The 18677-nt window shown below is 37.5% G+C and overlaps 1 protein-coding gene across 9 annotated transcripts in view; it reads right to left on the bottom strand.

The window, feature by feature from the left end:
• The window catches only part of RIMS2 (regulating synaptic membrane exocytosis 2), a gene marked incomplete at both ends in the record, with an annotated part of 453369 nt that overhangs the window by 366213 nt on the left and 68479 nt on the right, over window positions 1-18677 (bottom strand). For all 9 annotated transcript variants that reach the window (XM_084282078.1, XM_084282089.1, XM_084282091.1 and 6 more), the window contains one exon: window positions 5917-6127. In XM_084282078.1, the coding sequence (XP_084138204.1) occupies window positions 5917-6127 (211 nt within the window). The remainder of the gene's footprint in view (window positions 1-5916; window positions 6128-18677) is intronic.

The raw sequence follows: 18677 nt of genomic DNA, 5'->3' as shown, positions 1-18677 counted from the left end.
AAATATTCTAATAGTCTTCTGCAAACACGTGGATGATCTACCCCTTTTCATACTGTGAATTATGTTCTAATCTACATTTTCCACTCAGTAGTTTTCACCTAAAATACAAGGATCTTTAGAACATTTAAGAATAAAACCATAATGCATAAGAAACAAGTTAATATAAGAAGAAAAGTAAAGATGACAATATATAAGCCAAGTAATAGAGAAAACTCATTTCAAATCTAAAAGAAACAAGCTCTCACTGTAACACTGATCTGTATTTAAGAGAAGACAGCTTAAGAGCTTTGAGACAGTTTTTCTAATAACTACTCTTTCATCACTAGGTTCTAACATTAGAAACTATTGTCTCATAAATATTGATCTGGTAACACTTCTGTTCACTTTCATTTTGCCAAATCTGAATTTGTGTTCAACAGTTTCCAATAGCTTCACTTTACTTTAAAGAATTTAATATTAATCTCAGAAAAGCTAAAGTAAATGCTAAATGCATCCTAAGAATGTAAGCAAGGAGAACAGAACTCGTATTTCCTACAAACTCAGTCAATATTTGTGAAAATTGCGGCAGATAAGTCATTTTCATGTATCAGTAGAGAAGTCTCTTCTCTCTTAGCTTAAAAGATATTCCAAAGTACAAGCACTGCTTAGGTAATTATTAAAATAATACATATTTACTCATTTATAAACTATATACTCATAGGAGATGTAAGATATTTCTCAGAAATTAACAGCATAGGAAGAGCTTTAAACACTTCAACATATCAGTGTAAATTCTCCAATGCAAAGCAGCAATTCCAGAAATTGGTGGCTTTGGAGGCAGTTCTGACTCTAAATCCTGTCATTAACACTGTAACGTGTCAATCCCAACAGATCAACAAGACTTGATTCGGACAGAATCTACCTATATGGAGCAACTTTGAGGATGAAGTGGCTCTTTTCAGAAACAAGCAATGAAATTTAAATGAAATGTGAAATTCAAGACAAGCAGTTACCCTTCATTAGACACCTAGGACTACCTCCAGCTTCTCAGCTGCTTCCCCCAGCATTGATGCACAGCATTTGAGTTCACACCAGTATGACATAAGGAGTGACATGACTGACCGTATGAGAGACAGTCCAGTCAGTCGTTTCAATAGCAAAGATATTTAAGAAATTATCCCATCCAGTTCTCAAAGAACAAATGCTTAAAAAGCAACAAATTGGTCAGATTTTGGCAATATTTATTTGGTTCCATGTGAAAATGCAAGTACATTTTAACATCAGTTTTGTGGGAAAAGGCTTTTACCTCCATGAATATTCAGACAAAGAAATGTGAGTAAAATTACTGGACTTTCATTCCATATTCAGAAGAAATGTAGCATTAAAGTCAATATCTACACCTTATCCTTTAAAAAATGTTAGAAGGTGAATCTGGTATTTGACTGGGTAAGCCAAAGCCACTGTTCAAGAAAGTATGTTTTCACCTTAAGTGCAAAAGTATCAGTTTGCCTAATATTATCAGTTCTTCATTGTGTCAGGATCATAATAATCTCTAAGGTTTTTGAAAGCTTTGAAACAGAGTGAAGAGTTCAAATATGCCTAGCCTCTGTTGAAATTGAAGCTATCATCTGCTCTTTAATGAGATTCAAAACAGCCACCAAGTGAAAATAGCCTAAAATAATAAAGCGAGTAACAAAAATAGTTTCTGCAGTTATCACTTGAAAGAAATGATAATATCCACAAAGCTTCTATTAGAATCACAGATATATTTTTTTTCTGAAGAATCGAGAGAACCTGAGGTGTCAGTACAGAAATGCTGCAGCTGGGTATCAGTATTGCTACGTATAAGTTCGCATGAGAAGCTTACAGGCTGGAAAGGAGCAATATCTCCTGGTTCAAAATGATTGCTGTGCAAGCCTTTCATCTCAGTACCTAATGCAGCAATGAGAAGAACTACGTTTTGCTAGGACAGCTGCTTCTATACTGCCCCGTCACAGCCAGGGCCAGCGGCCTAGCCAGGGCCAGGAGCAGGGCACAAAGGGTGATTTCAGCCAGGCCATGCCCCCACCAACAGAGCTGTGTCCCACAGTCCCCACACGAGGGGAACAGGGCAATCCCAACAGGGCTGTGGTGATGAGGCAGAACCAAGGCTGGCCAACAGGCCCAGCCTACAGATGCAGGTCAGCACGGGCACAGCCCAGCCATGGCACCAAGGGAATGACCAAGGCCGAGTGCCTGAGCCAAAAAGCAGCCCCAAGCAGGGGGTGGAAGCCCCCACAGGGCTCCTTCTCCCACCACTTTACCTGGGCTGATCCCAGGCTGCAGCTGTGTCCCATCAGAGCTGCCCTCAAGCACAGGCAGCCAAACACTGCTGGGGGTGAGGGACGGGGAGGGAGTTGTGCTAAGGACCATGAGATATATGGCTGAACTGTAGTCCTGCTAGGTTGGGGTATAACTTTGGAAAGCTGCTCACCTCAAATTAAATGGTGTTAATCGTTGTTTAGAAATGTTTTAACAGTCACGGATGGTCACTGTGGCATTGTTGTTTTCCGATAACCATGACCAGAGTTCAGGTGTGCTGGAGGTCTTTAATGTATCTGATAATATGAACTCTATTCTACACACAGAGAGACTGAGATGTGAAATTCATCCCAGTTAGAAGGATAACTTTTACAGTCTCCAATTGGGAATTTGAATCTTTTAAATAGGAGACTGTCTTCGGAATAATTCAGCAGCCTCCTTTTCTTTCTTCCTGAGATAATGGCACAGAGATTCTTCAGAAAGAAGACTACAGTTTTACGTTATCAGATTCTACAGGTGTTACATGGCCTAAACTAAAGAACAGAAAAAAAAACGGTTTGAAGAAATCCTTTCCATCAAGTCAGTAATGTCACATGTCTTTTCTAGAGAAACACAGAATCGAACAGTGTCTCTTAAGGATCAACTTATTTGTATGCGATTGCAAATCACTGTGTTTATGCCAAATCCTAGTGACCTGGAAATCCTGCCTGTGACAGACTAATTCTTTGGTGCCTATCAATTGTCAACACAATGAAATGGATTACACTTTGTGGCTGCATATGGATGGTCCACACTGTACGTCCTGCAGTTGGAAATGCACTCAACAAAGAAGGGAAAAGAACTTGATGGTTCTCTGAAAATCAAACATAACCCCAGAGAAATAATCAAAATGCAAATTTTTGACAGAACCAGAGGGAACTGAGGGAAATTTCCTATATACATGTATATACCCTGTGTAGTTCAAACACAGATGTTAGGCCCTATAAAACAACTGAAAATCTCTAATTTTTGATGTTCAAAGACAAAGAGTGAAGAATGTTTCAGTGGGTGTAACTGATAGCAGACTGCTGAACATCCTTAAAGCAGATATTCACCATACTTCAAATTAAGTTTTCACACAAGTATTCTTTTCTTCCTCTAGGAATGAAAGGTTGATTTAATGAAGTGGCATTCTGAGCTGTTGAAAATTATATTTACTGCACACAAGTTTTATCTATCTGAAGGCAGTAGATGTCAAACATTTTAACATATAAATTTCTCAGCTGCATAAGTCTCGTTCTGCTGTCTACTGCCTCACTCTCTGTATTTTCCTGTATAATCAGTGTATGATTAAGAACGAATAGCAGTGTTACCTTGTGTATCAGTGGTACCTATACCACTACAAATTGCTGTTATATGATTTATTATTTGAGAAACACAATTGTAATCAATCTGAAATTTTTCATAATCATAAGAGATGCCAGTTTAAGCTCCCTTATTCACACAGAATTTAAACTCCCCATTCTGGTTGAATGCTCCTATCCCTAAAGTCATAAGCTGGAGCAGAGAAGCAGCAGTACCATCATTATCAATTTTATCTGTTTGATCTAGAAGGAACTTCCACATAATAATGCTTTTTGTACAAAATGGACTTAATTTTAATGCAAACGTATGAATCAGCTATGTAAGTTTAATGTTTTAGCTATGTAAGATAAAGGTATAAACTTTAGTAAGGAAAAGTCATGTCTGTTACATTTAATTCCTTTAAGGAGTCACTGAGTAAGTGATACCTGCTGATATAGCTGAGTTTGGCCTCTTGGGATTTTAAAGAATATCAGTGGCAGTGAAATAGGAATTAATTATTCCATAAGAAAATTTTATTAGTTTAAGACAAAAAGAAAAGAACATGAATAAATGGTCAGGGCTTTTTATGGGAGAGGTATCACCAGTGAAGCCTCACAGAGAATCTCTCTAGAGATGCTCTGTCCAGCATATTCATAAGTGATCAAGAACAGAAAGGAATGAGAGTCAGAAAAGTTTATTTACCACACTAAATTATCCACAGTAGTAGAAAAATGTCAACTGAGAAAAGTTGCTGAACAGACTCATAATACTGAAAGCAGAAGTGGGCTTGCAGAAAGACAGATTTAGATTAGACAAAGAAAAACTTTCTAAGTCTAGAGGGTATTGGAAGAATCCACTGGAAACCTGTCAAGAGACAGTAGAGAAATTTCTGCCAAGTTCAGATCCATCCTGAGGAAGATTCCTTCCAACTCAAACCATTCTATGATTCTAAATGATGTCTCAGAACATCTCATTAGAAGAAGCCTTCCTCCTAATGCTTTTATTCTTTGACTCTTAACTAGTGTATGACTCTACTAATGTAGACATAATGAATCCAAGAAAGTCTCTCAATGGTATTTTATAGTCAGATGATATCAGTACAGGAATTATTATATCTCTGATTAATGGTAACACAATTTAGTTATAAAAAGCAATAATAATGTGAGCTCACTCAAGACAAAAGGTTCTATACAAATTTTAAAATTACTTTTAACAAAATTTGGTCTTATCAAGGCAGTTTGACAGATTTACACATAATTTCAGTTACTTTAATCATCAGCAAGTAGAAGGTTCTTTTCTACCCTGTCAATCAAAACTTGAGTCCATTATTTAAGCCTCCTTTTCAATCTTGGACAAAAAATACATAACATTGTCACCTGCCTTCCAAGCGATTAAGATAATATTTACAGTTTGCATGGTATTTGCAATGACTATTACAAGAAGAAACTGATTTATGGAAATAAATGATACTGACAAATGATTACATTAATAAATGATTGTATTGATTTACAGAAGATGTTGCAACAAAGGCTAGCATAAGGAGTCCTGAGTAGTCAAGAATATTCTACAAATATCTGTCTGAAACTGAGAAAGATGTGTGAGATGCCAACTATCTAAAACACTGAATTTAAGTTCTTTCAGAACTTAAGTTTTCTGATTACCTCTGTTCTACTGAATGTTTTATTCTATGACCAAACTTTTTAAAAATTCAACTTGCTGTTTTACCTGTTGTTGTATAATAAAAAACAGTATACTAGCTGAAGCTCCATACTGTTAGTGCATTGCATTTTTACTAAGAATATTTTAATGTAATATACTTACATGTGTATATATATGTGCATATGTTTAATAGATAAACATTTTAAAAGTCCGTAACGTACTCTATATACTGTTCTGGCACTCACTTTACGATAATCTTGTACAGAGGATTCTGGGCAAGCATAATATTAAAAAAAAAAAAAAAACTTGCTCTAATTTCCAATAGTCACAGTGTCTCAACATTAGCATCACTGGATCACTAGCTATATCTCCCGGCCTCCAGTACAGAAACTTGATCCTCTATTCAAAGAATGGTACTTGCATAAGTCTTACAGTAGAAATGTGGCATGTGTTAATGTAAAGGACATAGTCACAAATCCATCTGCAAATGGAAATTATTTGAAATGAGGATAGATGTCTTAGAAGACCTTAAAGTAGATATCATTTCATCCTTTAAGGAAATGTGTTTCAGTAGCTATGTGATTAGGATGCATAAGCAATGAATAAAAGACAATGAGGTTAGAAGCTTATTACTAAGCTTTTGTAAGTCCATACCTTATTTGACCGTAAAGACACTCTTCCTCCACAGCGTGCACAGAATTTAGTTTGGCAATATGAACAGTTATGGCCACAGCCATCAGCAAATTTTGTTTTGTGGCAGATGCCACAGGTTGGGGCATCACCCTTCTGCTCCTGCTGCTGCTGTGATTCTTCGCCCATCTTCTTCACTTGCTCCTTATACATTTCAAACTGCTGATGTAATTTTCTGCAGAAGAAAAGAGATCATTAACAGTTGGGTTTTTTTCTTTTTATTTAGGCCCACAAATACTTCACAATCACTAAACCACAATCAACTTCAGAACAAAAATCAGAGAGAAATACGTGTAATTTATGATGCTCCAGAGGTGTAACCTTCAAGAACTACTACTTCTCCGACTGAACTAAACTCAAGGAGGTGGCCCAACACTAGTAACATGCAGCACACAGTTCAGCTGTTACAAAGACAAGTAATTTGCTTTGGGATGTGACCAAGCTGTGAGCTGCAAATACAACAGTAGGAAACATGAAGTGAGTGATTCATAATCCCATGGTACTAGATGATAAACTGGTTAATAGCAGGAAAAAAAAATCTCATTTGTTTTTCCAAGTGCACTTTCACCTAGTTCCACCAGACACATGCAAGTATCTTATCTTAATACACCTTATCTTCATTTATCCGACAACACTGGATATTGCCAATATTGCACAGATTAATTATTCTAAAATGCTTTATCATTTATCAAGCAACGGGTGCAACCACAAGCATATAGCAAGATATGTCAACTTAGCAACTTACTATCCATTATTTAAGCCATTCATATCATTATACATGTCTAGTGACCACCATCTCATGCCACCTCACGATAAAGGACTTTCTTAGGTGTAAAACCTAAGAACAATATTTTAAGACACACACATATGCACACACAAAAATCCCACACATTCTACCTTCCATTTCCAGTGGACTAGGAGCACATTCATATTCAGCTACCAAGTTCATACTGCAACAATTCCTTCTGGCATGCTACTTTAGGGGAAAACTCCCCTAAAAATATTATTTGTGTTATAACATAGAGGAGTCATAGGATTTAAGAGGCAGCTCCCACCCTTCATCAAGCAAGGCAGGAGGCAGGAGGTAGGCCTCTTCTGTGCAGCAATGGGATGTCTCCTGCTCTCAGTCCCCGCTGGCCTTTTTCCAGAAAGTGGGTTTAATTCATGCAATTTATGCCTCATCTTTCTAATCTACTGGCTGTTGTCACTTGAGTTCTCTTTTAAGTCCACACACTGCCCTCAGACCGTAGCAGTCCCTTGCAGGCTGCCAGGAGCTCTGGCCTGAGGCAGAGCAGAGAGGCCCCACTGCACCCCCGGCCCCACAGGAGGGACAGGGGGACACCATGGGAGGGATGTGGGGACACTGCCCAAGGGACATGGGGTCACCACGGGAGGGACATGGGTGCATCGCTGCCTGAGGGGTCAGGAGCAAGGGGCTTCCTCCAGGTCCGTGAGCTCACTGCTGACTGCTCTGTGTTGAATGAGGCAGGACATGAGTCACTATTAAGAAAGAGCTGGATGAAGTTGAGAACAGAATTTCGTTCTGGAAATCTGGCACATTTCATCGTTTTACACTGACAGCACTATACAACGGGTAGCTGGCAGTCTGGCCCATGTCCATCAATAACACATGCAAACCCCGAGACCTTGCTTGCTGTTTAATTTTGCCAAACATTGTGTTCTTCATTTAATGCATATTATCTATGCTGAACTTCAAGTTTATTTTAGGTTGCATTTAGTTTTGTGGCTTCCTTTTAATCTACAGCCTTTGTTTTTATGATTATTTTCTTACCAGTCTCACTGATGCATAAAAAGCACAAGCCTTTTGCCAATTCCTAAGCCTCATGTACTGAAATAATTTCACTTTTGTTTCCTCTTGGGCACAAGCATCCATGCAAAGGTCACCATAACTTTTGCCTCAATGTATAAACTTTTCAAGGTTACTTTACAGAAAAGTTTTCTAAAATCCTCGTTCTAGTATCAAACATTTTTTCTGTCAAAATAGTTCATTATTACATCATTTTCTGTTTCAAGAAAAGTATTACACATTTTGACAGCTGTTGGAAAAAATTAAACACAGAAAACAAAAGTCTGTTAAATAAACAGAGTACACACAGTATGCATTCTACTTACTGATCAGAACCACTTGAAATGAATATGCATACTTGAAACAAAACAAAAAAATAGAAAGTCCTTAAAGAAAAAACCTTTCTATAAAATCTAATAATTATTTCTCAATATCTAGCATACAAGGGTTTAAGCCAAAAAAAAAAAAAAAAGACAGGGTTTCTGTTTATAAACCCAAATAATTACATTGAACGATACAGTAAAAAATGTTTAAGTGGAAAACTTAGCAATGGGTATTTATATCTATGTGTATTTGGACAATGGCCTCAAATAGCACCATCACACGCCATCTCTTTGTCTTGATGCAAAATCTCTCTCCTTTTCCACACACAATGTTTCCAAACACTACAAGAATGCACTTTAACAACTGTTGTAGTTTTAGAGGAAAATGAGAGGCTGGTAGGAGTTTATACAAAGACTTGATACTGATGGAAAGTTGAGGTGGAAAACCTAAATGTAAGTTCTGGTCATTTTAATTTCCTGTGAGAATGAGTTCCCTGAATCACACTCATATCTGCTCGAGTTCATGAAGCTTGTATCACTAGTCAAGACTTGTGTACTATAAAGCTATATACAAGATAGCTGCATAGAGGGCATTTGAGTATCAATGCAACCATTTGTAGAAGCTGTCAAGGTCAAAAAGGTATTTGTTTTGTTTTCTGGAAAGGAGTTCAGTTAATTCTGCTTCTCCTAGGTCCCCCACACCCTTCTGGCAATGAGAAATGCAGAATCAATCAAAGAGCAGGAATCCATGGGCCTCTCATGAACCATGAGCCAATGGTAAATAAGAAAAGCAAGTTCAGTCATCTGACTTCTGTTATTACAATGCAGAAGTTGTTTTCTTCTGTCCCCCAGAAATGCCTACAGAATTTGCAGTATTGTATCCCCCCCCACAAAATCCTTAATACTGACAAGAAGCTGCAAAGCCACTGCTGCCTTACAAAAGTTCACTTCAACGTTTCTGACATTTCCAAAGCTGAGTACCCAGGGTGCAGAAGGCAGACAGCAGCCACTTCTCAGTTCCTGGCTACGGTTCCCTCAAAGTTTTCTCATTATTTTTTTTCCCACTGATTGAAGACTGTGCCTCATTTCCGATTCCCAGGCACAGAGCACGGATGTGGCCGGAATCCAGACTTCAAAAAGGGTTTGTTCACTTTCAGTTCTGCCAAGTCCCTTCATTCAACCATTTTTTCAGTGCAGTGGCAGCAACCACCCGTTAACAGATACATTGCTCTTCCCTCTATGGTATCAAACACTTAAAGCTTTCTACTTTTACAACAGTGATAGCAAACCCAGCACTAATCACACCCACTTCTTATCGGAATGGATATTATTCTTACACATGTAATCCCATGTGTTAGGGACAACTAAGCAGTGACCTCACATGTATTTTCAGCACTACATAAGGAAATGGGCAGCAAAACTTTGAGTTTATGCCTTCATACTGGCGTGTGGAGGCTATAAAGAAGTAAATTTAAAAAGAAAACTATCTTCAGAAATGCAAAAGAGAGCTTTCCTTAATCGCAAACTGTCGGTTTTGCCAGTATATGGCTGAAATGAGAAAGGAGACCACATAAAACTCCTTTTCATAAAATCATGATTTTACTTTAAGTCCAACAGATATAAAAAAAATCTTAAGCAATGGAAGACTCAATCCCGATTTCATAAAAGAAACTCTCATCAAATTCTGTTTAAAATGAATGAGTTATCATACAGAGGCTGATAACACAACTACAGTTTCAATGTCACTCGTAATTCAGAGTTTTGAGCTTTTGTACCAGTGAAAATGAAATCCCGTCAGAAACTAGATGCCAGCAGTGATCTCTACAAACATTCACTTAACCCACAGTCTTTTAACTTTCTGTCAAAATGAATTTTCCACTGTCTCATTAAGCTGAAATACAATGTTAACTGTCTGGTTTCCTTAAATGAATAATCATTAACTATTTTCTACTGTCAGTAGGCTTAACTTCAGAGCTAACTACCTCAACTATATGTCTAAGCTTCAGCTTTACCCAAAACAAATTCTATTGAAAAATATTTTAGAGAATGAAAATTGAAAGAAGTTTAAAAACACAACTGTGCAGTAAAATGCTACTTTTTGATCTATGCTGGTGGGAACTTAGTATAGGCCACTCTTAGAAGTAAAAGATATGGACAGGAGGAGGTCTTCAAGCTGTTCCAGATCCATTTTCTCCCCTCGTCCTTTATTAGGGCTTTTTGCAAAGACCACCAGTTTGCACTATTCCACATTCTCTGTTTATTTGACTTCCCCCACCAAACAGCAAATATTGCTCATTGCGCTGTTCTGATGTCATAATGAATTAGTCTTGTATGATCATAAATGTGCTTGCAACTACAGACAAAGTCATATCGAATCTAGTTTATTTATTAAGACACTCAAAAAAAAAAAAAAAAAAAGACAAGCAAAAATGAGGGGGGGAAAAAAACAACTCCATTTTAACAAATGGGTAGGATAAGACTGAATAGACTGAAAGTCTAACTGTAACTGTAAGATCACAAGGATTACCTTAGTTGTCCTTTTTTTTTTTTCCTTTTATATATACATATATATAAAATATATACAAATATATATATATACTTATATATATATATATATATATATACTGCTCAGTATTGAATAAAACTGCGTCCTTTGTTTAATAACTTTGTTTATGAGCAGCAGTGAGGCTGCTCTTTCCTGGCAAGGCAGCAGTGAACAACAGCATTCTAGGTACAATAGTCTTGCACAGGGCTACAAGAAAAAGTAAACACAGAGAAGATTAACATATGGCCAACTAAAGGCTGATCCAATTAATCTTACGATATTTCTACGTGGGTTTAATGACAGCAAGATAAAGCCAGACAATATGCACATAAAGGAAAAAAGAAAGGTTGTGTCCGTTCCTCCCAGGTTTCCTTAAAAAACACTGATACTTGTTTCTTCCTTTCCTGTAGCAGACAGTTCAAGCTAATTGCAAGACTGAATTGGGAAGTGATATCTTTGTGACTGCCTTTTTATTTGTTAAAATTAATCTGTAACCAAATTTTTGAATGTATTTTCCCAATTTGTACTATATAAAAAGCTATAAAGTCCCAATTAAGGTTTAAAGAGGCAGAATGTAGTAACACATCCAACTCCATTCTAGTTAAATTTTTCATTCTTTCTCCCTTAAAACATCTTCATTATTCTTCTAATTAATTTTGCCATCAACTTCTGTACCTTCTCCACCTATACTGGAAATATCACTAGGACTGCTTTTTTAATGCACCAAGGAGGTAAAGTAAATCCACGTTGTTATATAGTACAGAGGTAGTTTTCCAAATACTCTTTTTCCCACTATGTGACAAGGCTGGCCCTTCCCAGGTAATTTTAGGTGTCCTTCAAAGTAAGATTAACCACACCAGTTTAACAGACAAAGGTGATCTTCCAGTGCCTGACTAATAATAGGAATCTCTCCCTCCAAGTTCATTCCACAACTGCATTGCCTCAATTAAAAATACTTTGTCTCCAGCTCCTTGGGCTTTGTCCCTGTGTATGCATTCCCCACTATCCCAAAGGAACAGCTCTGGTAAAGTGCTGAAGCTGTAAGTACTAATCCGCAGCTGACAGGGAAGATCAGGAGCCAGTAGTTGGACTTTGAGTAAAAGCAGGCTGCCAGGAAGTGTGTGTGGCAGAGCACAGAACAGGCTCTTTAAAGATGGGCATTTGTACTGTCATTTAATTTATATTCCAGCCCAGTAAAAGAAAACTCAATTAGAGATTACAGATATACAGACAATTATGATCAAATGTTGTTTTTTTGGTTGTTGTTTGAATGTTGTTTTTTTTTAAACTAGTTTGTTATGAAGCAAGGTGTAAGCAGCTACCCATATGTACATGCCATACATATCCAGATACTTTCAACTTCTTTTGATCAATTTCAAACAAATCCAATGGGAAAGAACAATTGCCTGAAAGAAATTCTGGTTACAAATCTGGAAAAACAGCCATGCTGATAGAAGAGCACTTTTGGAACTGTTTAGTCAAGGGGTAAAAACGCATCATGAGCTCAAGCTTTACTGAATATTGGAAAGCATACAGGATTTCTCATTTGAGAGGCCTGATAGGTGACACTATTTGAATCTCCAGCTATACTGATAGCATAGTAACATCACATATTGCAGCTGATAAGCACCTTGGACAAGCGGTAGTGGAGGTCTCAGTAGCAATGCACAGGAGCAATGGGTCTTTCAGCATTCAGTCTCCTACTGATGCTATGAGGTTTATGCAAAAACTAAGACTTAATTAGATATTTTCCATGCAAAGCTGACACATCTGTGCAGGCATATACAGACTTTTATCCCCTATGCAACAATTCTCACCTGAAATTTAGATCACCAAGTACAGTTGGCTGAGGCTCTCAGAAGAATAATCCTTTTACAGTCTATTTTTATACCATCACTCTACATTTTACATTTAAAAACCATGCAGATTTTTGTAACTGTTGTTGCATTTTTCTTCCTGATTCGCTCAAATGAAATGTTTTGTAACAGAGACCTCATATCAGTCTAAAATTATTAGAAATAGTGCTGCATGTTGGCTATTTTTGATTTTTTTCTGATACTTTGTGTTAGGTAACCAAATAAACATCAGCTGTAAACAACCTTGTCCACATCTATATAACTTTTTAAATCTCATCTCCTGTCACTGAATTAACTTGGCAGTCATCACAAATTTCACTTTAAATAAAAGGACTGAATATCAGATGCATTATTAGACTTTAATTTTTTAAAGAACAGCCTCATTATTAAAAATTACACAAAATACCATTCTATTCAAATAATTCACCCACAAAAAAAGTTTCCCAATTTATTTTACATTTGTCTTGTTTTCATAAATCATGCTGTTATTTACTTTATACATTTCCTTTTAAGGGATGCAAGGTTTATCAAACGTACCTTAAAAATGCTAATTCAGTGGCTGACTATTAAGCGCAATACAACATTATTACATTTATAAAGGGCATCTTCAGCAGAGATAATATTTCTCACAGTCACTCAGGTTACTTTATTTGCATCATCAGTTAACTTACAAAAAGAAGCCATTAACTTCATGCCCATAGTTTTAAAAATGCCCAAAAAAGCAAATTTACTGTGTTGAACTTTTATGTGATCCTTACTATGAAAGGCAAAATTATTTTTTCATTAGATGATTACACTCACAACCCAAATAAATACATGCCAAATAATAGGTCAGACTGTCTTGGCTCCGAAATGTAACACCTCCTGACATTACAGTATCATGATTAGAGTGAGTTCATTCCACATTGTTTACAACATTCATGAGCAGCTTCAATTATTAAGCAGCCCCTATCTTCTTACCTCTGCAACAGGATTGTTCCTATCTTGACATTTTTCCTTTTTTAATGAACAGGAAATAATTTTGAGCAATGTTAAGAAAGTTAGTATAGGCAAGTCTCAGTTGTGTTTGCTACAGTGTTAGCTCATCATCATCTATGTAGACTACACCAATGTGATTGATGATGAATTATCACCACCATAGATATTGTAATAGGTGGTAGTAATTAATTATGGCAGATCTGGGTTTTGTATGGTTTATGAGTATCAGTATTCTTACTGTAAAAGGACCACCAGTGGAGCCACCGTGCTAGCAGCACTACAAGGGGAGATCCTGTTGAAATACCTCTCCCATTTTCAGGAGACTGTCATTTTCCATATTGTTCATGTTTTAAAAGTAACAGGAAATAGGGCCAAAACACATCAATTACCTTCGTCAGGTTAGTTTCTTCTAGAAACAAAGTGAAGAGATGGTTCCTAACACTGAAATTCAAATATAAAAATAATTACGATTTTTCAGGTGCAAGTAGCTCACAAAAGGAGAGGGATGCTCTCGCCTGGAGGACAGATTATTATGACTGTGTGAACATGGCGTGTAACAATTTTCCCCATATTAATTGTATCTAAAGCCAGGCTGCCATACCTTCCCTTTAGTCAAAAAGTTCACTAAACGCAACGCTTTACTGAATTGAAGCATAATGATGATTAGGTTAACACAGTATTTCTCCATTTTAGGTAAACAGTATTTGATAATAACTGAAATGAGATTTGTGTCCCCAAAACAGTATAAACAGTGGTTAATCTAACACTATTCCTAAAAGACAATGTTTGACTTTTCTAAATAATCAGAGCTGTGCAAAACCAACCCCTCCCCCCCAAAAAATAGCTTATTAATTAATCATTAAGGTCTGAGCCCTACTGGGCATAAACAAGGGCTGTAAGACAGCAGTACTGGGCCACCAGTAGCCCTGCTGATCGTGCTTTGCTGTTCGTAACCCAGTGGAGGGGAAGTGTGGGGTAAGAGCAGGCCCTGTAAACCAGCAGGAGCAAGAAGGACACCGTGACACTCACAGGCCAGGAACTAGCCCAGAGACTGCTCTGTGAAATTTGCTTTTCCTGTAACACTTGAACACTATTCCCTGCCAAGATTGTGATCTCAGTTCATTAAAGCCTTTTCCTGGAGTACTTCTGTTTGGAAAAACAATAAATAGAAGCAGATTCTACTCACATTTGTTTTAGCATAATTGCACTTAAGTCAAACAAGCCCTAGCTCTGTTCTTCATCAATCTGCTTCCTGTGTAACTGCTCTCATATTCGAGCACTGTATTTCTCCATATTGTTGAGCAGGGCTCATAAGTTACTACATAGACTGCTGTGTCATATACGTGATCCTGTAAGTTTCTGAGATATCATTTTGTTTAAATAGTATGATGTACAGGTCTGAACCGATCACTTCATCCAGCTCAGATGCTCACTGCACATCAGACTCAGCAGGCTCTTACTCCATCTTGCTGCTCTCCCTTTGCCCCTTCCCTGAGGGATCTTCAACTGTTGTGGTATTTCAACAAATCTACTATCATAAATTAAAGACACCGTTGATAATCTGCAATATATTTTGCAGGAAAATTATCAATTATCTTCCTATAGCAAAACATAGACACTTCAGGTGGAATTGTCAAAGTCCACATGTCTGAAAGTAATCACCACTCTTATTTTAGATAAGCCTTTTGCATCCAGGATTGACCAGGTCCATGGACATTAACATTCTAAGGCCCAGTATCAACACTGATAAATGTCCATTTCTTCTTTGTGCTAATGTTAACTGGCCCCTTACAAAACAGATCTTTGTAACTACGTTTCCAGCATTGAAAGCAGCATCCTTCTTTAAATACAGGCACCCAAAATAAATCGATTATATATACATCTCCCTTTCGTCTTTCTGTTGGCAGAGAGGCAAAGGCACTGCCTATGATATAATGGCCAATACTTGAACAAATCACCATCTAAAAAGCTGAGCAGAGCAGACAAAAGTTTTCATCCTGGGATTATCGTGACTCATCAGTACATGTTTAACCAAAGAAAGAGTATTTATTTAGTGTACATAGGTAATTAATATTGACAGAGTTAAGGAGTATACACACTGGAGTCATAAATTCAATAGTAAACCTTTTAGAGAATAGTTTCCAAGAGTACAGATAGCAGAACGTTTTCTTTAAAGATTCATTAAGGGTAATATAAAGAGAAGAATGCAGTGCCATCATCATGTATGATGAGACATGGCTGGAATATATTTGTTAACTAAAATACACATTCAGTGTTGAAATAGACAACAGTCTGCTGTTTCAGAGGTCATTTGTTAATCAGATTTTTGTCATACAAACGTTAGTGGTTTTCACCCTGTTGGTGAACACCGTAGTACAAACAAGAAAACGTGTTTTGCCTTTATGCCTAAGGGCATAACTGGGAGATGGGGGGTCCCCAACTGTTCCAAAACTGCTTTCTGACACGGTTCTGTATCCACAGGCAAAGCAGACCTGTGCTGGGCAGGCTGTGCTCCTGCTGACAGCACTCAAGTTGTCTTTCCGCTGAATATCCTTGCACTGAATCAAGAACATCCCCTTCCTAAAACAAAACTATCATATTCAGCTGTGGAAGCACAGGATACACAAATGGATGTAAAGCTTACTAAAGGTTAAGAAGGAGTGACATGTGGAAGGCACAACTGGAATTACTGGCAAGTTGAAATCACAGAATCATGACTGTGACAGACCAAAATTCCCAATAGCGTACAATAAAAACTGGATTTTTGTTTCTGTGAGACGGCTTTTTTGCCCTATGACAATCTTCACCGTCTGTTAATGTTATTCATAGATGAGACTTTGTACCCAGTAGTACTCATCCTCACCCCAGGCTTCTGATCGACTCACCCTGGCACCATCTGTCTATGTTTGTTCTGAGTCCAAGATACTCCAGGAGCCACATCACTATGAATTTACTTCAACTTTCTCTCTACAGAGATCATAATCAGAAAAAAACATCTTTAGGAAGAGATAAGTGAATTTCCTTCTTCTGTAAAATCAATAGTACTGTTACTATGATCACAGAAGGCCAGCCAAGAGAGCACATGCAAAAGCAAATGGGGATGATTATACTGAAAAATTAGAAAGATCCACTCGTCTACAAAATAAAGGGCTGTTTGCTGATTTCATTGATACAAATGTTTGGAGGACTGTGCTCTTTTTAGACCGTACCTGAGACATTCTGGATACCCATTCAGTGAACCTCAAATCTGTAGAAGCAGACTGGAGCAAGAACTATCATCATGACACAAGCTGTGCCTGGTGATGAAGGATAACCGTCTCACTCAGGATGTCTTTCCTGGGCAAATGTGGCAGAGCTTTACATCTTACAGTCAAGCCTTTCTAAACCACTCCATTCCTTTCCTGCCGTAAATAAGGGAGGACAAATTGACACTTCTTTCCTCTAGTCTAACTGCCCCTCCAGACCTTTCTGAATAAGGAACAAATACTTCATTTTATTTATATCTAACAAACCGGCCAAACACATAAAAGCATAGAACAAACCCTTCCAAAGCCAAACACAACGCCGGTTCACAGCTATCGGTTACACAGAAGTGGTATTGAAAGGAGTTGTTAGTTTAGAAGCACATCACCAACATTTGAACTTTCTCCAGGAAAGCTCTGCAGCTGGGAACCCTAATTGCATTTCCAGCATGCCTAATTGTGTTTCCTGACTCCAGGGGACAGGAATTCCCCAGATACTGATGACTGACAGGCCTGGTTCTGCTTTCAACCTGCAAGTAAGCAAAAATACCCAGTTATGTGAAACTTAGCATGAAAATCAACCACTGCTTCCCCTGGTATCATCAGCAGCTGGAAGTGCTCAATGCTTCACAGTAGCACTCAGCACTACCTGCACCCGGGTCATTTGCAGAAGTCATTTGCACAGCTACAAAAAGTGTCCTCAGTACTTGCATTCAGTAGCAAACATTAAGATGCAGGGCTTAAACCACACAGCCAGCCTTTGTGAAGCACCAAACATCTTCCAGTACCAACGAAACCAGGTGGAGTTAAAGGGTATCCAACATTTCTAGTGCTACTGTCACTAACTTAGAGTGTTTTAAAACCTACTTGCTTGTTCAGAAATTGTTCATTGGTTCATGAACCTGATTCTTTTTCAGAATTTTATGCAACCTTTTGAGGACAGTTACACAGTTATGATGTTAGAATTGATTCATCCATGACCATTAAATCTTTCCCTTCTACTGAATATTTAACCAACATCGTTCATGGTGTGCTTTTCACGTCTTAAGATCAATCATACATGATAGAAAGAGCAAATAGTGTCTATTGCTTTAAGAACAAGCTGCACCTTTGGTGCAAAAAAAAAAAAAAATAATTTATTCAGAATCCTTTATACCTCAAATTAGCATTCATTAAAACTACCCTTTTGAAAGCCTTTTTGTCATACCAATCACTGCTTATTTAACAGGACTGATAAAATTGATAATTGTAAAACTTCGGTATAGACAGATTATAAACCTTGGCCTGATTTAAGTCATTATTGAAAATACTATAACCATTGCTATCTGGTCTTGTAGCAGGATCAAAAGTTCTTAACCAACTTATCGTTATGCCTTCAGATCATACACCAAACACAGTCCGGATGTACCATGCAGCTCTCTCCTCTAAGTTTCAGGCTGTGATTCTGTCTATGCAGAGATGCTCTGCAACTGCTGAGCTCCCAAACTTTCCTTCAGTATCAGGCACTGTAAGTACAAGCTCCATATGATAATTTTTGTGTTCTAAATTCCCAATGGGAATAATGAATCAGCAAACAAAAACTTGATAGAGGACAAAGAATAACTTAAGGCATGCTATGTGATGTAGATAATATAAATCCCACTGAAATTCAGGCTTTGGTATTTGTTATGTTCACAATGAGAACCATGAACCTGGCCACTATTCATCAGAGATTCCTGTCTTCTTTATTTTCTGCCCAAGTATCAAATCACAAATTCTCCCAGCATGAAGAGAGATCCAAGATTAGCAAAAAGCTTACAGCATTTTGTGTCAACCTGTAAGTAAAACGTATGAAGCAGAAGGCATTCCCTTGTTCTTTTCTTGTGCTCAGTCTCTGCCAAGTTGTCTCCAGGAATTTGACCAAAAGATTATTTTAAGAAAATAGCAGCTTTATAAGAAAGCTAAGAATATCTTTATTATGACATTATTTCATTA

This window comes from Netta rufina, assembly GCF_964035555.1.
Source record: "Netta rufina genome assembly, chromosome: 2".
Taxonomy (NCBI): domain Eukaryota; kingdom Metazoa; phylum Chordata; class Aves; order Anseriformes; family Anatidae; genus Netta; species Netta rufina.
Note: the sequence above shows the minus strand (reverse complement) of the source record. Positions and strands in the feature narration are given on the sequence as shown.